The 23473-nt window shown below is 42.1% G+C and overlaps 1 protein-coding gene across 1 annotated transcript; it reads left to right on the top strand.

Moving 5' to 3' along the window:
* On the top strand, positions 1-23337 carry LOC133207876 (vitellogenin-2-like). The gene is made up of 35 exons (XM_061345216.1): positions 1-55; positions 411-431; positions 623-774; positions 2600-2851; positions 3002-3163; positions 3341-3489; positions 3909-4059; positions 4166-4323; positions 4406-4571; positions 5304-5429; positions 6509-6727; positions 7115-7332; positions 7450-7547; positions 7973-8097; positions 8760-8861; positions 9465-9584; positions 9684-9873; positions 10210-10303; positions 11098-11283; positions 11481-11622; positions 12627-12855; positions 12945-13120; positions 13381-13734; positions 14111-14158; positions 14320-14397; positions 15453-15665; positions 15758-15900; positions 16926-17064; positions 17783-17918; positions 19240-19426; positions 20701-20792; positions 21260-21357; positions 21446-21605; positions 22717-22878; positions 23013-23337. The coding sequence occupies exons 1-35, from the start codon at positions 16-18 to the stop codon at positions 23126-23128; spliced, it is 5202 nt and encodes a 1733-aa protein (XP_061201200.1). The 5' UTR covers positions 1-15; the 3' UTR covers positions 23129-23337.
* Positions 23338-23473: the final 136 nt, after the last annotated feature.

Below are 23473 nucleotides of genomic sequence, written 5' to 3'. Positions count from 1 at the left end.
TCAGTTGCTTTTAGCATGAAGGGACTCATCCTGGCCCTGGTGCTCACCCTTGTGGGTAAGTTGAAGCTTTCCCAGCACTGATGATGGCCACTGCAATCCTGAGCAAACTGCATCTCCTCGGGGCCTTTTAGAGATATTTACAGCTCAATTTGCTGAGGCCCTTTTATGACTCTGCTACAACCTATTAGATTTCTGTGCCTAAGATTAACAGCAGGAGAAAAGCCAAGCAAGGAGCAGCTAGTGAGTGAGGCTGCCATGGGCTTCGTGTCTCTGGGGTGTGGGGGGCACCTCGGGAGCCCGTTACTGGTTGTTTGCCAACCATTAGCATACTGAGTAAATGAATCATAAATTAAAGGATCCACAGAGATGGGTTTTTTTTCTCATGCATCCTTCTCTTTCCTTCCACACAGGGGCCCAGAAGCAGGACCTTGGTAAGTGCACTCCCACCACCGGTGAGCAGCTCCCACTCTGCCCTCCCCTGCGGCCATGCCTTGCCCACTGTTCTCATCTATTTTTTGGCAGTAGCAGCCTCACCCTTTTTTGCTGGGATGGTTCTTGCAACTTACATCACAACAGCCATAGCAAAGGAGATGTTTCTGTTATATCTTCTGTTTTCAAATAGAGCCCATTTTTCATACTGGCAAGACTTACCTGTATAGCTATGAGAGCTTCATCCTGCATGGGCTGCCCAACAGAGGCATGGCAATGGCTGGAGTGAAGCTGACCTGCAAGGTGGAGATCAGCCATGTGTCTCACAGTGACCACCTTCTCCAGGTAAACCACCATGGATGTGGGAACTCACCCACCCGCCTGCATCAGGTGGTGGTTCTTACCTCTGGGCTGGTAAAATAAACAACAAAGTATGCAGAGCTCACATGAAAGCTTAGGGCCCTGCCCAGTGCCTAGATGACCCCATAAGCAGAATGTCAGATAAAGCAGCTTTGCCCAGGCAGGTATGATATCCCCAGCACAACGAGAGGTGTGGGCATGGGCACTGAGCTTTGTACCCATACCCACGAGTCATGCTGGGGGAGAGCCGAGGGCATCACTGGAGTGTCTACAGGAACAGCCAAACTGCTTTTGGTTACTGGTAGTGACCTACAGACAGTACCACAGGCTTCCTTGCAGCCCCACTTCTGGCGGGGGGGCAGAGCTGCTCCAGCTCTGCAGCCATTCGCACTTTTCCTTGACAAAAGCTGCCTTAGGTTCATCTCTGTGCAGAACTACAGCAGGCAGCTGCTTTGAAGAAATGTCCTTAATATACAATATATATATCAATATAGTTTCATTAAGGCAATATGAAGCTTGAGTATGAAAACAAGAATTCATGCTTGAAATATCCATGTTTTTCAACCTGGTCTATAGCCTGAGAAAAGCTCAGTGCTGGAATTCAGTATCACATGAGGAAGTCCCATCTGTCTCCATTATCTTCCTTTTGATATTCTTCACATAGGCATTAATTCAAATGTGAAGGATTATAATGGTAATGCTTGTGTCTGGCATAATGATATCAGATCTGGAAGCACTGTTATCAAAAAGATTAAACCAAACAGTTTAAAATACTGGCATAGAATGAAAGGCAACAGAAAAAGGGTTCCAAAAGACACCACATGGGGAGAAAGCTGTAAGAGGTGCCCTTAGCGTTCATCCTTGGAGTTTACTCAATCTGTACTCCTTGCATATATTACTGAAACAGCTTGAAGGAATACCTGTTATCAAACTTTACACACTGCTGCAACTGCAGGCTCCATGTACCTTGCTAGAGTTGCTATAACTTTAGCAATTGCAGACAATAGTCTTGAGTAGGATTTAATTTGAGAAAGGTGTCAAGAGGCAAGCCACCCTTGCAGCACTGACTATAAATGCCTAGAATAAACCACAGCACTAAACCTACACCATTTCCCTCTATTCAGGAACATGTACTTTTATGTGCAAGGGTGGGTGATGTGTGTGTATGTGACTAGATATGTATGTGCATGCAGGCATGTGTTTCCCACTAGGTAGCAGTCAAGGACTTGTGTGCAAGCTTTTACAACTTGGTAAGCTTAAAATGATGACAGCTGCATCCAAAGAAAGAGACTCAGCTCCCACTGGCCCATCTCCCATGTGAGATCTGCGGTCAACTCTGCTTCTTCATCCACTGTGCCACAGCTCTGGAGCTCTGGGATGTGCCAGACCTAAAGCAGCAACCAAAATAGTCCCCACATGTTTAAGTAAGCAGTTTGAGCAGTGGCTTGGCTGCCTTGCAGGCTGAAGGGAGATCTACTGGACATGTGGGGAAAATGGGTGAGTATCCTTTCTGTACAGACTGCTGGCAGCTGGTGGTTCACTCACCCAGCAAGCTCCACCAGACTTGCTGAAGTGCTGAATGCTGTTTGCATAATCCTATCTTTCTGGCAGAGATCCTTCATGGAAACTGTGTTTTCAAGGAAACTTCCTAGGGCTGGTACAGGAGTCTGAGGAGAAAAACATTTCCTGTGGTACTGGACAAGTGGCTTGTGCCTGGCTATGGACTGGAAATGTCCAGTTTCCCTGTTATTATTGCCCTGTTTCGAACTGATAGTGAACAGGATAAAAGTTTTCCTAACCTTGTTTACAGATTCAGTCACCGAAGCTGGAGGAATACAATGGCTTCTGGCCCACAGACTCCTTCACCCCATCTTCAAGGCTCTCAGAGACCCTTGCTGCATGCTTCAGCCAAGCCTTTAAGTTTGAATACACTGAAGGAAGGGTTGGAAGTATTTTTGCTCCTGAGGACTGTCCCATCCTGTGCACTAACCTAGTGAGAGGGATTCTGAACATGGTGCAGATAACCATCAAAAAGTCACAAAATGTGTACGAACTACAGGAGGTTTGTTTTTTTCCATTGTAATTTTACGTTGATTCTCATTTTACTGTTAAATGGTAACTTGCCTGTACATACACCTCCCAGGCAATTTTCTTTAACCTATTTACTGCTGTTTCAAGTTGAAAGTTCATTGTGTTTAATCAATACTCACAGGCTGGGATTGAAGGCATCTGCCGAACCAGATACATTATCCACGATGACAGCAAGAATAACCGTGCCATCATTTACAAAAGCAAGGACCTGACAGACTGCCAGGAGAAAGCAGTGAAGAACATAGGAATGTCATATATCCGCCCCTGCCCCACCTGCCCCCTGGTACGAGCATTACACAGCTCTGCTGCCATGCTTGGGCATAAGCCACTGCTAAACACTCATGCATCATGGTGCATGCTAGTAGGGAGTTTGACTCATTTGTGATGTGTGAATAGTTAACTCAGTGATAGTTAACTACTGCCTACTTGTATTTCTGAGTGTGTCTCTTTGCAATTCTAGAAAATCAGAAACATGAAGGGCACGGTGATGTTCACCTACATGATGAAGTATGACGACAGTGGGACATCGTTGACGTCTGCTGCGTCTCAGCAGGTGTACCAGATCTCTCCCTTCAATGAACGCAATGGGGCAACAGCTATGGAGGCAAGGTAAGCACTGTGCGTGTCTTTATGTTGGCTGTGATTGTCAGAACCAGGAGATGCCTAAAACATATTTACTGTTGTGAGTTAACAAGCATCTGGCCTATAGGCTGCAAAAAGCCAAGGCACCATACATCCCTTGGAATGCTGAGCCAGGTCCCATGGCCTACTGTTTGGGGGGTTTGCTGGGCCACCTGAAACATTTACCCAACCTCCCAGAGACCCTGACAAACTCTTAACAAAAGCTCTCACCAGTCCTATGACTGATAATCCTGAACAATGCATAAACAGAGAAGTCCACAATCCATTTGTGGTCAATGCAATGGTCCTGCTGTGCGCCCCTCAGTCTGCTACAACTGCTGTACATGTCCTCCATGCACACAACGTGGTTAAAGGCTACTGATGAATTTCCTTTTTTTCCCTTGAAGACAAGAACTGTCTTTGGTCAGCATTAAAAGGACTCCTCTCAGTGCACCAAAAATTCAGCTGCAAAACCAGGGGAGTCTTCATTATCATTTCTCAGAAGAGCTACTCCAGATGCCAATTCCTCTAATAAGGATTAAAAATCCAGATTTACAGGTATTAGAGGCTTACTTTTCATACTCTTTCATTATTTCTAAGGCTAACAGGTCAGCACATCATTATTTTAGACATGGAACCTTCCAACTGTCTGTTTTTCCCATAGTTAACAGAAACACTGCGACAATTAGTCCAGAATAATGAGGAAGGAGCCACTACAGAAGCTTCAGCCAAATTCTTACAAATGATCCAGCTTTTTCGTATAGTGACCTTTGATCAAATTGAGTCTTTGTGGACGCTGTTTGGCAGCAACCTTCCGTACAGGTAACTGTATTGCCTTCAGCCAGGATTTCCAGTCAGAGGCACACTGGGCAATGGAGATAATGAATCCTCCTCTCTGTGGCAGGCACTGGTTCCTGAGCGCCACCTGTGCTGCTGGAGCTACTGACACATTCAGATTCCTGAAGCAAAAAATCCATGATGAGAAGCTGAACATCTGGGAAGCAGCTGTTACACTCCCTCTTGCCTTCCATTTTGTTTCAATCAACAAGCAAACCCTAGAAATTGCCTCAGTGAGTACACATCACTCTTCCTATTTCCCTCTTACTCCTTTTTAAAGGTGAATTCACAGGATTATAAGTGAAAGATGCAACATATTTCCTTCTCCATTTGTAAAATGCAAGGTAGTAACAAAAATGGGGAATGCTGTAGAAAATGTTTCCAAACACTTGTTGCCAAAATTTTTAATGGCTTTGATATTTGACATTAAAACCCTAAAATCCTAATGAAGTTGCTATTGAGAAATATATATATATTTAATAGACCAACTCACAGAATCAGACAATTTTTAAGGCTGGAAAAGACCTTGGGATCATCCAGCTCCAACCCCCTGCCATGGGCAGGGATGCCTCACACTAGACCATGTCGCCCAAGGCCCTGTCCAGCCTGGCCTTGAACACTGCCAGGGATGGAGCATTTACCAGCTCTTTGGGCGACCTGTGCCAGTGCCTCACCACCCTCACAGTCAAGAAAATCACTCCATGTAACCAAAATCTGAATACATACAGTATAACTGGAGTGAGTCCATTTACTTTTATTGCACCTAAATGACTAAAGTTTGATTTAACTTCTGAAAATGTTTAGGAAAAATCCGAAGAAATTCTATCTATTCTCCAGTCATTTTGATGGTGTGGTTCTGAGTTACCAGCTGGGCTTAAACCATGACAATTTCTCAAATGCAATTTTCACCAAATACCACTCTAATTACTAGAGATATTAAAGACTACTACTTCTTTCTCCTGCAGACTTTTCTGACCTGTCCCCAAATTCGGAAATTACCAATGCATCGAGTAATTGTTTACCTGGGATATGGTAGCATGGTAAATAAATACTGTGCTCAAACATCAGTTTGTCCAGATGAACTTCTTCAGGTAGGTGACTCTCATTTCTTATTCACAAAGGGTGAAGAAATTCTTAAAATGACTCTAATTTAGCTCTCACTATGCTGGCAATTAGGAAACTCGCTGTTTACAGTCAGGTAACTCGCCTCACTCTTAGTTGTGACTGCCTGCAAAATTGCAAAGACAAAATGAAACCCCAAGCTGGTGCCTTTGAAAAGATCTGGTCTTAACAGTTCAGAATTTCAAATGTAAGTGCTAAAAGCCTGTGGGGACAATGGATATTAAAGACTACCTGAAACTGAGTTTAGGTATGACAAATTCTGGAGTTAAGCAAAGTAGTCATGATTCTTCCCTCTACTTTCATATTAGGCAGAGCGTACTTAAAAAATCCATTTAAAAGGCAGTGTGAATATAAGCAAAGCTCTAGCTATGTCATAGGTTAGGGCTTCCAAAGAGGCCCTGCTACATAATTGCATATCACTGTCAGAAATATTCAGGACATTGTCCTCTGACTATGGTGCTCTGGCTCCCTACTCAGGACCGCAGCACTGAAATGGCCTGTTGGTGTTTGGTGTGTTGAAATCTCCCGAAAGAGTGGAACAAAGCCAGGCCAAGCCACCAGAAGGGTAATTCGTCTGCTCAGAGCAGTAAAGCTGTTTAAGTAAACTTGCTATCACTATAGGAAGTGAAAAATACACAAGTGTAATCCTGCAACTGCGTAGACCCTGCGGGCTGCAGTCTAGCATGGCCCATTGAGGTGGCCCAGGGAACTACTGAACCCAGCAGCAGTTTGGGTCTGCTCTTGAGCTGGGAACAGACTCTTTGGTGCAGGCATCCACCTAGGATTGTCTCCCATGCACAGGCTCAGGCAAAATTTAAAGTCGATTACAACACTGAGGAGAAAACCAGGTTTGCTTGTATGTTCTGCATTTGGCATCCTGACAATGATGATAATGAGATTTTTACTGGGAGAAAAACTTATTCCGGGCTTTGTATCAGTTGTAGTAGTTTTGATTGCTATGGCAATGCATATATTACCATATTACAATAATATGTGTTATTACAAGTTCATTAACCAGAAAGATTAACACAGTCTGCTCTGTTTGCAGCCACTCCACGACCTTGCTACAGAAGCCACCAGCAAAGGTGATGCCAAAGACATGGCACTGGCCCTGAAAGCCATCGGCAATGCAGGAGAGCCGGCCAGTATCAAACGCATCCTGAAGTTTTTGCCAACATTTTCCCAGGCTGCGGCTTCATTACCAAACAGAATTCATGCTGATGCCATATTGGCCTTGAGGAAAATTTCCAGAAAAGCTCCAGCAAAAGTAACTGAAATTATCACTTAAGTGAATATCTTCTAGGGTATGATTTGCATTGACTTAGTGATTCAGGAATAACAAAGCCATCAGGTTATGTTAGCAACTCTGGACAGATTTCTCAGCTGCCCACACTTCAGTTTCCTGGCATCCTTGCTGACATTCCGGGAAAGAGGTTGCTTTAGTCGCTGTAATACCAGGCCCACTACTAATTGTTGTTTCTTCCAGCCCCGTTCACTGTGCACCCAGCAATATCTTCATTTTCTGTGATATGTCCCATGCTCTAACTTCTAGGATTTAGTTCTCCACTCACCGCAGGTCACACAGGCACAGTTCAGGAACCATTCATCAATGAGAAGTTATAACGTACTCACAGGCTGTACTTTCCTCCTCTAGGTAAGGGAGATCACTCTCCAGGTCTTTATGGACAACACACTTGCTCCTAATGTCCGAATGGTGGCTTGTATTGTCCTCTTTGAAACTAAGCCTGCTCTTCCAACTGTAACAGCAATGGCCAGCTCGCTGCTGACGGAGCCCAGTTTACAAGTAGCCAGTTTCACATATTCGCACATGAAGGCTTTGGCAGCAGGAAGGATCCCACAGCTCTATCATCTGTAAGTAGAGGAAGAAATGCATTTTTTAGTAGCAAATGGTGATTCTCTTCTTGCAGTTTTCTAAGAATTTGGTCCCAGTCAACTAACTTCATACGATCTTAACTCTTTATTACTCAGATCTGCTTCTTGCAACATTGCCATCAAACTACTGAGTCCCAGACTTGACAGGCTGAGCTATCGCTACAGCAAGGTCATTCATGTTGGTGATTATTCCTGTGAGTACCAGGTGCCTTGTTCACTGCTTCAGCTTACACAGCCAAATGCCTCTTACTGTGGTCCATGATTTTTACCTAAAATCTAATCACAATCTGTGATCTTAGTGTACTCTTGGGATAGAAAAAGCACCAGAGCCTCCTAACATAAAAATCCCCTGAGGGTGTTCTACTACTCTCTGGGAGTCTGCTGCGGAAAGGGGTGCCTGCACATGGATTTAGGCCTCCTTCTTCAGTCATTGTGGTTGAGTTGACTCTGCCCTAGAACAAAGTTCTGCTTTTGAGGTTGCAAACTAGAGGACCTGTGGGACTGAATTCTTGATGTACTCCTTGTGATCTACTACAGCATGTACCTGAGGTGGCCTATGTGCACCAGACACCTCAGAAACCCTAACGACAATCTCTGCTGCTTTTTATTCCTGTCATAGCTAAATATCAGGCTGGTGCCATTTGGAGGGTCTATCTCATGAACAGTCCCAACAGCATATTTCCATCTGATATAATCACAAAAGTAAGAGGATATTATGCAAATACTGCAACGGATATTATTGAGGTAAGTATTACATTAAAACAGCCAGCTAGGTGAAAGCCAGCCACAGATAGTATTATTTGTTAAGCCATTTGGACTGTAATGTAGTGTTTAATTCCATCTCTGGCTGTGAGGGCAGATGTGAAAGAAAATTTAGATAATGATTATGATTTTACTTAAGTTTCTTTTATTTGGCCTTCTTGACACATACACTCACCAATGAACACATTCAGTATAGGCATGAAAATCTAAGAAAGCAGAGGACAGCTTATGCAGCAGAACACTCATCTGCCAACCTACAGTCACGTGGCATTTGCGGTATTTTGCATAAGTACAGGGAAATAGCATCTGAAATAAAATTTCAGCCAGAAGTGCAGCCAGGGAGGCACGAAGCTCCGTGTGACAACAGGCAGGTATTTACACAGCTTCTTGAGCAAGCTTTGCAGCCTTGAGCTCTTGTGCTGCCCTAAAATTATCCCTGCTGACTAACTCAAAGCTGGCTCAGCACATCCTCAGTACCTGCAGGCAGAGCCTGCAGTCATCTGCCAGGTAGACGCAGCCTTATAAGTGCAATGGCTTCCTGAAGTATGTATTTAGAGCAGCCTCTGTGAGTGTAATATTAGGTACAAAGGTTTTCCTCCACTCTCTTGTACTTGGTCTGTGACACCTGACTTTGTTTCCTGCAGGTGGCTCTCCGGTCACAAAGCCTAACCAAGTTTATCAGCAATCAGAATATTCCTTTTGCTGAGTATGATACGCACAAGACGCTGAAGGAACTTGGTAAAACAGTATGTCTCTGTGCTCCCTTCTGACCTGTTTGCAACATAGAATTCCTGCCAGCACCAGAGTTGCATCACACCCCACACACCAAGCCATCCCTTTGATGTTTCAGTGAGAAAGGAGTCTGTCATTCTGTTTGGTCATGGATAGATACACTTACACTGTACTTATGCTGTCAAGAGATGCCATCTTTTCAGTCAACATGTGTCAGCCCTTAATGTACAGTACAAAAGATGATGACAGTGCTGGTAGCCAAAATTCATCTGTTTTAAAACATATGTTAAAATCCAGTTAGTGCTTGCTCTTCTTCTTTAAAATTACTATTGAACAGGATTTTTGTTCATGAGTTCTTGGGTGTCACCCACTACTTACAGCAGCAGAAATTACCAAGTCCTTACTTCAACCTTACATAGGGAAACTCCCACTGATGTCAGATCTGCAACCTAAGAAAGGCCACATTGGGTCAGACCTGTAGTTGTCTAATAGTTTTTTTGGCAAAGGAACCATGGTTAGCATCCTTCAGATGGGATTTACTCTTCACTAATACATTACTGTATTAAATGACATCATCTGCTTCTTCCTTTTCTCCCCATCTCTCCTTAATACCACAGCTTCTGGGATGGAAAGAACTGCCTCCCGAGAACCCTTTGGTGTCTGCTTACATCAAGATACTGGGCCAAGAGATCGCATTCATTGACATTGATAAAAATGCCATTGAGCAGACCATGACGGTACTGACAAGGATGTTGTCTTTTCTGTCTGCAATGCTCAATAATTTCCCTTCCCTGTCTCTTCTTACTTTCTAACCCAACCCATTTCTCTGTTTTCAGAGTCTAACTGGATCATCAAACTGGCAGGTGGTGGTGAAAAAAGTGGTGGAAGAGGTCCAGCGAGGCATTTCAGCCCGATGGACCCTGCCGGTGATGGTAGGCGAGCTGCGGCACATTGTCCCCACGGTGGTCGGTGTCCCGCTGGAGCTCAGTCTGTGTGGTGCCATGCTGGCCCAGGCTGTGGCCAATGGTGAGCTTGGGGCACCCAGCTGAGCAGTCTCCCCACAATAATTGCGGGTCCAATCCCTCTGCTGAAATTGAATCCCTCTATAATCTTGAAAAATACTCTTGTAATGTGGAAACATTAGTGTTTAGCTACCTCCGAAGGGTTTGACATGTAATTAGCATATTTCACCTGAAACATATTTGTATAACTCTGGTTTGGAGTAGCAATCCTTAAATAATCATGTAAAGCATTTAAAAATGTAAAAACACTGCTCTCATGTGTTAACTACTATGCTTATTGAAAACATTGTATCTCCAGCATTTACTCTTTCTCTGTTCATATAACTCCTGTCTTTTGCAGTGGATATACATATATCACCACAATTATCTGACGACTTCAGACCTTCACAGCTGTTGGAAGCCAACATGGATATTCATGCTGACATCAAGCCAAAGTAAAAATTACATATAGTTTCACATATGCACAAAAACATTAATATTAATGTTTATGTTTTTATTTCTATTTACTTACATTTACGTTTATATTTGAAATAGACATGTGATCTATATATGTTGTCATATATGAGTCCTGCTTGTCCCAGATTTGGGATGGCTGTGCTAATCCAGAGCAGTGAAGTCGTGAGAAAGCAGCACAATCACCTGATGCTTCACAACCCTGCGAACGCAGCAGTATCCACTATAACCCACAGGATGCTGTTGTGTTCTGCCATTGCTAAAAAATGCTCACATCTGTACCTGTCCTATGACTGAAGATAGTAAGTGGTGAAGATAGATACATTTGCTTATGTATGAACAGATTTTTACATGTTCGACATAGAATCACATCACCACCTGGCACAAGCTGGGCGGAACTCCAGAGGAAAAGGGAAGTATTTCTTCATCTGAAAAAGCAAAAACAGCAGTGCTGATAATGATAATAATAACAGTTATAATAATGGTAAAACAGGCACAATCTGAAGCTAGAAGATTCTGGCATTAACTTGTCCACAGGCCATATATCAGTGACAAAGTGGGAAGAGGGTCTGCTAGCTTTGTTCATCAGATAAATCCCTTCACTTCTTCCAGTGGCACTTCAGCTTTTTCTTATTCTGTTATGGTACATCTCTTCATCCATCAGTGGTGGCTCTTACAATAAAGAGAACAGCATGAAAATGCAATTTTGCATTTCAAAGTAAAATATGTGCATATTAATCTGTAATTATGCATGGTTTTGTTTCCACTCCTTCAGGACATATTTTCATATGATTGCGATGATGGGGATTAATACACAATACTTTCAGAGTGGTCTTGAATTTCACGCAGAGTTCAGTGCCAACACTACGGTGAAATTTGATGCCAGGATCAATATGAAAGAGAATAATCTGAAGATTGAAACCCTTCCCTGCCGTCAGAAGGTTGAGCTCGCAGCTGTGAGGTACACAGCTTGTGGCATTTTGCTTGTTATGTGTTACTGATTGTGAATTATAAAACCATGAACATACAGCTCCTTGTTAGCGTCTGCCCGCACCTTGGCAACCACAGAAAGCTTAGTATTGTCTTTTTTTTGCACCAGCAAAGTCAGGTAAGCAAAATCAGATGATGTTACTTGTGTGCCATTTATTATGTCCACAGGAGTGAAGTTTATGCTATTTCAAGGAATATGGAAGAAGATTCTGAAAAGAAATCCCAGATTCTTCCTGAAGGAGAACTACCAAGTATCTCCAACCAGCCATTTCAGCCACCAGAAAGGTCTCCAAGACCTAGCAGCTGGAAGGTAAGGAGACCTCTCACCATCTGTGTTGCAGAGAGGTAGAGAATACACAGCTCCTCAGAGGGGTTGGGCACCACCAACATAGCAGCTGTTTAACCAGATCACAAACACAGAAACAGAGATTCAGCAGGTGCCTGGCATATCGCATACCAAGCCTAACAAGTCCCAGTGGGTTCAGGACATGATCATTCATATTCTGCTCACTATCATCATATCATGCAGGTAGGGTTGCTTTGACAGTGTGTCTTCATATTTCTTTACAGTCATGGGGAGGGTGAGTGAAATTCATAACCTTTGTACAATATCCCTTTTTCTCTGAGCCAGAGCAATGTGGAAAAGATGGCTCTTGAGCAGAATATACATTTTTCTTCCCAAATCCAGAGGTAATCCCTGCAGTGGGTTGCAGAAACCCATTCTCTTATGTGTTGTTCAGCTTCTGAGGCTGCCATGGGAAACCCAGGAGGACTAGCTGCCCAAAACTGATGCAGAGAGATAGCCCCTCCAGAGAGCCCTCAGAACCTCATGGGGAAGTGTGTTTGTGAAACAATGCCTGGGAAAGGCTAGGCAGGAGATCTGCCCTCTTCCACAGAGCACTCTGGAGGAGCCCCACTGCTTCCAGTGCTTGGATCTCCAATTTCAAGCACTGCTTCCTTACGTAAGCAGGATTGTCACAGTATCACAGTATGTTAGAGAAAGACCCAAAAGATCATTTCCATCTGCCGGAGCAGGAACACCTAGATAAGGTTACACAGGAACATGTCCAGCGGGTTTTGAATGTCTCCAAAGAAGGAGATTCCACAACCTCCCTGGGCAGCCTGTTCCAGTGTTCTGTCACCCTCACTGAGAAGAAGTTTCTTCTCAAGTTTAAGTGGAACCTCTTGTGTTCCAGTTTGTACAGTATCACAGTATGTCATCATTCTCTTCATTAATAGGAGGAAATATTTTAGGAGCATAACTTTTTTTTTTTGTGGAAAATATCTTTATTTGCCATATTTTGTTTGATGCAGCAAAGCAATATTCCTAATGTGATATCCAAAGGATACCAGCAAGGCTCAGAAGAGGCACATCACCCCAGTGTAGGAGGAAGATTTTACGCACGCACCCTCTGTAGAAAATTTGAGAGTTTGGGATGTTCTGCTTGTCTCAGCCTAAAGTCACAAAATTCTGCTTTCTTAAGAACTACCCATCTGCACAAACTGCTTGGAGAATTTGAAGCCAAAATAATTTTGAAGCCAGGTACAGCCACAAGAAACTTTTCTGTCAACCTCTGTGAATGCTGCTCAAGCAGCACAACCCTGGGATGTAAGTATCTTTACTTTATTTAGTTCACACAGATGCTGATATTGAGAAAATTCAGCTGGAGATTCAGGCAGGATCCAAAGCAGCTTCCAAAATAATTGATGTCGCAAGCTCAGGTTCTAAGGAAGAGGATGAGACAACCCTATACAAGGATATTCAGGCTAAACTAAAGAAGATTCTAGGCATTGAAAATGTGTTCAAGGTAAGAGGTTCTGAGCATGGGAGGGGGAAATATTTTCCTATAAAAGAAGACAAGGGTTTCCAGTGTGGAGGAATGGCCTGGGAAAGCAAGGATTTTAGCTTGGAGGAATGGGGTTGGCTGAGTTCTGGTGCACCTTCTTCAGTGTGCAGGGCCAGGAAATTGTATTTCTTTGAAAGCCTGTGGTAAGCAGCTTGTCTGACACCCAGAGAAATGTTACAGAACAAGCTATAAATACATAATGCTTTGAACTGTTTTTGGAGGTCTCAAATAAAACACGGCGCCATAGGAAACGGGTTCACAGAACTGAAGAAGCTGCAAATAGACACCTCTGGGCAGACCCCAGTGAACCGCCCCTCTCCAGTTCATTCTCTTCTTCCACTGCTTCCTCTGCTGATGGTAAAGAGCCTGGAAATGAACACAAGAAAGATGAAACAAGGCAATCTAGGAAGAAGCGTGGCAACAGCAGCAAGAGCAGCAGCAGAAGCAGCAGCGGCAGGAGAAGCAGCAGCAGCAGTGACAGGTCGGCTAGCAGTAAAAGCTGTAGCAGCAGCAGCAGAGAAGGCAGCTCTGGAGACAGGCACTGCAGTGGGGACAGTAAATATTCCAACCAACAGGTAATTCACACAGGCTGGACCTTGTTATATTTCTTGTGGTAAATGTTTTCTACATCAGGAAATTGTGCCCATAGACATGGACCAAAGAAAGAAAACCAGACCAGACTATTGAGGGTGGCTGCTTGCTGCAGGATGGATGCGGTAGCCACCTATCAGAGCTTTTCCCCCTTTTTAACCTGTCTGGTTCTCTGCAGCATTTCAATTCACACGTTTCACATTTCAGGAGGTTTCAGCTTAAAATATTTTTTTAAAAAAGAATTTGTTTTGCTTTTTTTTTTATCCTCCTATACTCAATACTGGACTTTTTAATACATTTGTCAAAAGTTAGCTCTTCATCTTCTTTTACATAGTTCTTACATTCTATCTATTTTCACAGGCAAGTCTACCTATTTACCAGTTTTGGTTCAAACCAGCAGATGACCAGGTACAGTCACTGTTTATACTGTGAGCAGGGCCTACAACTGCTCTCACTAGCTTTCCTGCTATTAGAACTTACTTCTCTGAGAATAAAAGTACAATAAATTAATTCCGCAACAACCTCTAATGGTAAGCAACTTGCTTCAAGGTGATTCCCTGTTTTTGTAGGAGCCAGGAAGGGAAGCCCTGAACAACAGCATGGGCTCCTCTTCTTCAGCTAGTGATGAAAGCATCTTTAGAGCTCAGGTGAGTGTCTTAGCCTACAACAACAACAACAAAAATATTTACTTTGGATTTACAGTTATCCTATGTTTATAGCAGAGTAGGGAAAATATGATGATTTAGCATATTAGATAATATATAGAAATTAAATTGTTTCCTATTTTGTAAAGATGAGCACATTGGATAGTCATGGAATGTTTTTTAATATTCATCCAATACAGGCTGCATTTTCTAATAAAACTGGATTATGTTGAAATCTGTGTTAGCCAGCAATTCTCTATAACAATAAGAACACATCAGATGAGCTGACCTGCTTGATCACAAGCTGTTTTCAGGTGTACTTTTTTTTTTTGCATATCTCTCTGTAAAATTTCAGGAATTGCCTTTGCCACTCTTTTAGGTTTTCACTGCCAAGCACTCTTGTGCATGCTACTAGGACTGTAGAAGGCTTTTGAAAAGACCCTGATTTTGCAGTAAGGCTCCAACTTTAGAGCAATCCAGGTGTTTATTCAGGAATGACCGCACAACACAAAGTTAATGGTACCTAGTCCTTCTTTAAGAACTATTGTAAGAACAGATGGAATCTGCAGCACATTTCATCAAACAAAATTTTCACACGTTTCAGACAGGGACCTACATGTCTACAAAATAGTAAACATTACTTTGCAGATGCACCCCTTCTGCACCAGCAGCTCACAGCTGTTGGTGCAAGTAGCCTGCAGAATAAAAGCAAACAGATCTACCTTTTCCTCTTCCGTCTCTCTGTCCCATTTCCGTGTAACTTGAATTCACCACTCTTGTCCATCTTTTCACCACATTACTATTTTCCTGAACTGTTCCCAACATTACTGCTTTACTTACACAGATCATGACAGCTCTCCCTTGAAAGACTCTGGCAAAACTACATATGAACTGAATAGATCAAGTGATGATCTATGATGCTGTCCCATACTTCATATAAAATGACTTTCTGAATGAAAGTTTTCCTTTATAAATACTTTTTTGTCTGTGGTTTTAATATAGTAATTTTAATGCCTTGTTTATGTCTTTGTTCTCTACTTTCTCTCTATTGACGTAAGCCTAAATTCTTGGGAGATAGTAAGCCACCAGTACTGGCTGCAGTCCTTCGTGCCATTCACAGAAACAAGCAGCCAACGGGATTACAGCTTGTACTGTACACTGACACACAACGCGGGAGATGGAGGGTACAGATGTTCGTTTCAAGCATCACAGTATCAAACAGATGGAAAGTCTGTGCTGATGCTTCAGTAATAAATGCCCATAAAGTATTGGTAAGTTTAAAATAACGATCAGCTCAAATGTAAAAGAAATAGAATGATCTTCCTATCTTTTATACTAGTACATATATATTCCCCTCTATTAGGGTTTTCTTAAATGGGGTAAAGATTGCCAGGACTACTGGATTGCTACTCATATTGCAACAGGACAATTTGCTACTTACCCAGCTATGCAGATGAAGCTGGAGTGGCCTAAAGTACCTTCAACAGTCCGAACAACAGCAAGATGGTAAGATTTTACTTCAATTTTTGAAATAATGTCAATGCTCTGGATAATTACAGATTCAGTTCTGGGAAAATTCCCCTTAATCAGTACGATATAAGTCTGTTCTTTCTGTGTATTCATTTTCTCAAAGCACATGCATTTCTGCTTACAGAAAACCACATGAAACAAAGGGGATGATGGGGTTCACCTAATCTATTGTAGACTCTTAAAGTGCCTGAATTAGGAAATTGCTCTCCTGATGCTTCCTAATTAATGGAGGCTCAAAGCAGAAGCCTAACCTTGGTTCTCTGAACGAGTCTGTCTCTTACTGACTGTACAGGAAGAGCAATTTCCTAATGTAGGCACCTTATCTCAGCTTCTGAAGAAGGTGATACAAATACTTCCCGTAAGGTTTACTGCCCACTAAATAGCAAGTATTATGTGACACGCAGTGTAAGGAAGCTGTAACTGCTGGATTCACTTCTGTCTATCCATATACATTTAGCTATTGTATTCATTCATTCATTGTACTCACACATGCATTTTCCCACAATAATATATAGATCCATATTAAAGCCTGGTCTTTTTTCATATTGCTGCCAAAATATGGACAGATGCAACAACTCAGCTATCTAAATATGTATGCAAGACAAGCTTTCCCGTTAAAGATATGCAGGCAATTGTGTTAACAAATGTCTACCGAAGGGGGTAATTTTTTATATTAGATTGAATTACCTGAAGTGCTATTATCTGCCTTTATTAAACCATCCAACTGACTATCCTGGAGCAAAGCCACAGAACTCGGCTTTTTTTCAACTCTGAGACTATGCCTTTTCTTGAAGGAATATTTTCTGTATTTCTCTATTTGAGCCCATGTGCGTAAAGGAACCCGATTATAGAGATCCCTCTGTAAACTCATTGACAATCTTAGTAGGCAAAGGATCCTTGCTAAAGTTACCACTGCTTTACGGGGGTATTTTAGTCTGAACAAATAATAACCAATTTTTTTCAAAGACAGATCATTTTAATCACTTTATTTCCTTTTCCAGGTTCTACTCATTTCTTCCAGAAGCTGCATATGTGCTCGGGTACTCCCAAAGGCAACAGTATGGTCCCTCTCACCAGGCAACCTTGGTTATGGCTCTGACATCTCCCAGAACCTGCAGTGTGATCCTCAAGCTACCTGAGGTAAGTATTTCTGCTGTCTTCTTTCCCGGGGCATCCAGTTCTTATGAAATCAAAGGTTAACAGTTTCTTTAATTCACTGTTTGTTTGGGTTTTTTTCAATTTATTAAGCTATAAAGATGTGCCATCACAAGGATATTACATTCACACAGTTGGTTCCATTGTGAAAATATCTTACAATATATTCCCCTTTCTCTTGTAGCATGCAAACACATGAAATAAGAAACAGGTTACAAAACAACCATCATGACTGACAGCATGTTAACAATAACTTATTAAAAAGACCACCCCTCCCCAAATCTTTAGGAAGATGATAGGTTTTCCTATGTCCTGGAAAAGATATTAAGACCAGGCTGCAGAGAAGCATGATGGCCAAATAGCAGCCCTCAGTGTATAGGCAAGGAGAGGATGTGCATCTCAGGTGAAGAAACTGTTCAGACTGTGAGCAAATGTGATGTACAACTCCACAGAAAGCAACAAAATAGTGAATATCAAATGTAATTTATAGCACTGCTATTCTATAGATTACGTATGTGTCAAACTGCTGTTTGTTTGTTTCATGTTGTACACAGAGGATTTAATTTTAGCTCTCACCTAAATCTAGATTCTAATTTAGATCTCAGTCAGTACAGTTCTCTTTGACCATTATAGGAAAATGCTATCTTATCTCTACACCGTATTTTGCATTTACATTGATGTTTGTTCTCTAACTGATTTTCAGCTCACAATTTATGACAGAGCCATCAGGCTTCCCCTGCCATTCCCTTCAAGTCCAGGTACACCGACTGCAACAGTACCATCCCCTGACCAGAATGTCTTTATCCAAGCAACACTTTTAATCACTGAAAACCTTAAAGGTCAGCAATTAACTATCTGCACAAGCATTGACTGACTTTGCACATTTTGTAAACATGATTTATACTTTGACATAACTTGAAATTATTTTACATTCACTTGAAAAATGAGTTGGACTTCAGATAGAAATAAGCAAATCTGTATGAAAATCTGTGAGGCTGCAAAGATGTAAAGGAAAGGAAATTCGTACTAGTAAGATTAAATATTCAGTTGCCTGCCTAACAGTGATTCCAATGCATCCATTCCCAAATGCATTCATGTCATCTTCACTGCAGAGATTGTTTGTGAGGAATAAGCATTACAAAATCTGTGAGAGAGACATCTAAATGACCCCAGATTTGGGATGCTCTGCTCGATTAGTGCTGATAGTACAGATGCTCCTGCACTTGATTTTGAAGGAATTATTGTTTCATTAATGCTGTATTAAGAGCTAATCACATTATACTTACTTTAGGGAAAAGCTTTATGTAATCCTGGGATAAGGAGTCGCATTTTGCTTGAAATCAGCGGGCTAATGTCATGCCTATGCATATTTCTTTGATAAACACCAAAACTGTAGATTAATTAAATCCATACTAATCAAAATTGATGTAAAATAATTTCCTATCAGAGATGGTAGGATTTCCAGCAAAATACCATTACAGTGAAAAAGGGAGAAGTTTACTCTAGTGTGGCTTTTTTTTCCTCCCCGTCTTCTAACTACTTCTAATCCTCATTAGGACTCAATAAAGGTGGCAGCATTTTAGTAATTTTCCTCTAGTGTTAGTCATAGAATCACAGAATGTTTGGGGTTGGAAAGGACCTTAAAGCTCATCCAGTTCAAACCCCCTGCCAGAGGCAGGGACACCTTTCTCTAGACCAGGTTGCTCCAAGCACCATCCAACCAGGCCTTGAGCACTTCCAGGGATGGGGCAGCCGCAGCTTCTCTGGGCAACCTGTGCCAGGGCCTCACCACCTTCACCCTCTCAGTGAAGAATGATATGTGAATGGTTTTGAGAAATTCTTTTGACTACAACAAAGTTACAAAAGCCAAAAGCCCAAAGAGAGTTCCACCAGCACCGGCTGTGAGCACAATTCATCTCACACAATGCTTGAATCGGGAGTGGATTGCCTGGCTGTCTGGGGCTAGCAAAGCTCTACTTTTGCATTACTGCAAATACAGTATTTCTTCTGAAAGAATCAAATTGTTTTTATGTGGGAATAGGTAAAACCAGAAAATGGGTCTTTTTCATTATTATTATTTAAATTACAGCTCTAAAATAGAGTAACTGTCTTATATGATTATAAAAGGCTTGCTTTTGACTGCTTGGGGTTTCTTTTCAGCTCGCTGTTCAGTTTTCCAAAATGTGATCACAACCTTCAATGGTGTTAAATTCAACTATTCAATGCCTCCAAATTGCTACCATGTCTTGGTGCAGGACTGTAGTCCAGAACTGAAATTCCTGGTGATGATGAAAAGACTTGAAGAGTCTGCTGACCTTACAGCAATAAATGTCAAGCTTGCCAGCCAGTAAGTAATTGCAGACTTAATGACAAATGGATGCCAAGCTGAATATGCTATAAATGTGAAGACCAGATTGTCAGAGTAGATTGGTGCTAGCTTAAAACTCATGCAAAAATTACTAATGTCAATTGAAGGACTTCTAGGAGTGCCACTGGGATTTGGGACTTTGCCTTTCAAAAGTGCTTCTAAAATGTATCTGAGGTTGACCAGTAACCTGAAGTTTATACTGCCCCAAATTCATCATTAATTTGCTAGCATTTAAACATCTCATTTCAGTTCTTCGTAATTATGTAGACATACAAACTATAAATCCAAAAGGGACTATTGTAATCATTTAGTCTGGCCTCCTACACTAAGCTAATAATTAGAACTAATTAGTACCCACAATCATGTCAGCAGAGATGTTGAGAAGTGGACATGCCTAAAAAGGAAATTACTTATTCCATATTAGAGGCACTCTCTTAGGTCATCCCTTAGCTGGTGCATAATGTTCTAATCTATTTGAAATTAATTTAAGACACACTTTGTTTCATCTTGGAGCTATCACCTCTGCTATCATAGGTTCTTTATAATCTGATACTGTAAATTGCATGGGATTATGCATACCAAAATCATTGTAGTGAGTGTTCTTCAAAGCACATAAATAGGCTTTGATCTGTAAGGTTTCATTACAAGTAATTATTTATTTCTGTAAATTGTGTGCCTAACTGTGTCATAATGTTGGAGAAACAGAGAGAAACTAGTATTCTCTGCACCTGTTTTGTGGAAGAATGAAGGATGCTTTTTTCATAGACTATTTTTCGTGCTATCCTTGTCACTGCATCATTCCCAATTGTTTCATACAACCCTATGGATGTGCTTTCGATATGCCTGAGCTTCATATTTCTTCATTAGATCAAACACTGCTCTGAAGAAAATACTATAATGCACAGACTATTCAAGCTGTAAGAGAACTGCCGTAGGGAATCCAATCTTCCTTTGAAATGTAAAGCACCTTCAATTAATGCGAATGTAACAGCAATTACACTGTTCCACAGCAAGGGTCCCTGTAGCCTGCCTGAACTATGGCCACAAGCAGACACTCAGAGATGAGTAGTGTATTGTGAGCATTCCTGGCATGCTTTCCTGGGCTTTCTCCATCTCCTTCCCAGTAGGTAGCAGGAGATTCATGCCAGAATGATATGAGCATCCTTCAGTGTTGGTTCTATCAGGACTAGAAATTGTGAGCTGAGTAGGGCAAAGGAGAAGCATTTGTTTATATTCATTTCTTTTACTTAAAGTGAGATTGACATGTATGCTTCCAATGGACTCATCCAGCTGAAGATTAATGGTGTTCAAGCCCCAACAGACATTCCATATACATCTAATTCTGGTAAGAGACCCATCTTTATATTTCACTTCATCTTTTATGAGGTTTTGAAGAAGGAGAGGACACGATCCTGAAAACCCTTCTCAAGTTAAAGATTGCCCTAATTTGAGAAACAATGAGGTGATTTTAATATACCTTCATGCTAGCTTTTATAAGGGGTGGCCAGAAAGGTGAGCAAAGAAGATGCTGATCCTGTGCATCTTTGCACAAGACAAACCATGCAGGGTCATAAACAGTACCTTGTGCTGGTCACAAAACCCACAGAACAAGTATCTAGATGTCGCCTGGCTGTGGCCACCCTTGTCACAGGGCTTTAGGGCAGGGGAAGTACGGTCTTCCTCATTTCACCCATCTCTTCCACGATACATTAGACATGCATTAAGTTCCCAGGAATTTAACAAGTGGTTCAGGTTGGACCCTAAACCAGTGACTTCCTTTTAAAAGAAATCCCTTTTTGCTTTTTGTTGCAGATGCAAACATGCTGATTAGCAGTGAAAAGGAAGGCCTGTCACTAACAGCTCCGGATTATGGCATAGATAAAATATATTATGATGGCCACAGACTTGAGGTATTTTTTATATTATTATTAATTTCAGCAGGTTTATTTTTAGAAAAAAACAAACAATTAAGTGCAGCTTTTCTTTATTTCCACAAAGATTCAGGTTGCTTTCTGGATGGCTGGAAAAACATGTGGTATCTGTGGAAAATATGACGCTGAGAAGGAAAGGGAATATCAAATGCCCAGTGGATATTTAGCTAAAGATGCAGTGAGCTTTGGTCAGTCCTGGATCATCTCAGAAGACCCCTGTGCTGGAGGTACTAACATACATTAATGTCATTGCCTTTGACTAATTAATTAGTTACATGAATAGATGATTTATATTAATTGTAGCACAATCATTTTATGTTTTACTGTTTTTGTAATTAGTGGCCATAGAGTAAAAAAGAAAAATCTGTTCTTCCCAAGTTTGGTAGTTCACTGCAAGTTCTGCTTTTATTGCATTATTATATCAACTTCTTGTGCACTACGTAGTTACCTGAAGTTTGTGTGTTCCAGATAAAATTATAAACTTAGAACTCCCTAAGATGATAAATTAGTACAAAAAGCAAGTAGTTTGACTGGACAAAAGACGTTTTATGACACCCTTAATAGTTTCATTCTTTATTTCCATTCTGCTATTTCCAGACTTTTAGTTTCTCAGAAAAATAAAAAATACGAAAATCTGGCCCTGGCTATCAAACTCGAGGGCGTATGAGGTGGGAAATACCTGATTTATTTCCTTAGTCTGAAGATGAACTTAATCTGAAACCTTCAGCCCACAAATGATTATTCTTACCATCCAGCTCCTATATAAAACCAACATGAACATTTTGATAATGTTAGGGTCCACAGCACTTTATGTGGAACCCAACACTCTGGGTACGTGGTGGCCTTTTTGGAATATATTCTATACTCCTGGATCAAGCTCCTTGGGGGGACTGGTTCAGGAAAGCCTGGATCACAAAAGCTTTACTAAGCTACTCAGCCATGACAAAGGAGGTGTGATGCTAGGCAGAGCACAGAAGTGGATATACACATGTCTAGGAGCCACTACTGCCCCAAGATGAAGCGCTGTCACAGCTTGGGTAAAGTTGAGTGTCAGCTGGACAAAGTTTTCACATGTATCTTGTTGGATTCTGACACGTGTACCCTACCTAAATCTTACCTGGCAAGCAAGCCTCTGTCCGTGGGACCGTGCCCCATATGCCTGATTTTCTCACAGCCTAAGCCACTGACAGAAAACTGACTCACTTCAATCATATTACTTTCAAGTTGGTTCACCCTTTGGAACTAGCTGCTGCTAACTCTACAGATTAAGTCCAGAATGTAATTTATAAAAACTTATATAAATTATGTAGGTGCTTTAAGAGAATTCATGTTTTATAGCTTGCAAGCTGCAGCGCAGATTTGTCAAAATTGATAAGCCCATGGCATTTGAGAAGACGGCAGCAAAATGCTTCTCCACCGAGCCCGTTCTACACTGCGTAGAAGGCTGCTCAGCAACCAGGACTGTTCCTGTCTCCGTGGGCTTCCACTGTGTGCCAGCTGGTGAGTGCACAACGGGTACCAGTGCACAGCACAGCCACCGTGACCGACTGTAAGAAGCCTGAAGGTTGACCATACAAAAGTACCTCAATGGACAACACCCCCCCCACCCCCGACTTCTTTTTTCTCGTTTACAGACTCCGCGCTCAGTCTGGAAGGGCAGAAGAGGCTAGACCAGAAATCCGAGGACGCCGTGAGCACCGTTTCTGCTCATACAGCGTGCTCCTGCCAGCACCAGTCCTGCCCGGCGTGAGGCCCCGCTCCACAGGCTCCTCCCGCTTCCGGGTGTCGGTGTCCCCCCGGACCGCCTGTGGCCCTGCGGCACGGCTGGTTTGGGCAGCGAGGACAAGGCCCTGACCTCTTCAGGAGACCGTTCTTCTCTAGTTCTTCTAGAGATCGTGACAGTAAACCTGGACACCCTTCGCTGGGCTTGGTCCTTTAATAAAACGTTGGTCTCACAAATGGGTCAGTCAAGATGTCTTCTTCTCTCTGCACAAGCAGCTCTCCCAGGCTCGGCCGCCCAGGACCCTGCCGCGGGACTTTGAACCACCCACGGCCACCACCCTGTGAAGTCTCCTGCCCGCCCCTCACCCCGAGA

This window comes from Neopsephotus bourkii, unplaced genomic scaffold, assembly GCF_033783945.1.
Source record: "Neopsephotus bourkii isolate Nb327-2 ecotype Australia unplaced genomic scaffold, CSIRO-AGI_Nbou_v1 NB_234, whole genome shotgun sequence".
NCBI classification, from domain to species: domain Eukaryota; kingdom Metazoa; phylum Chordata; class Aves; order Psittaciformes; family Psittacidae; genus Neopsephotus; species Neopsephotus bourkii.
This window is presented reverse-complemented; position numbering and strand designations above follow the sequence as displayed.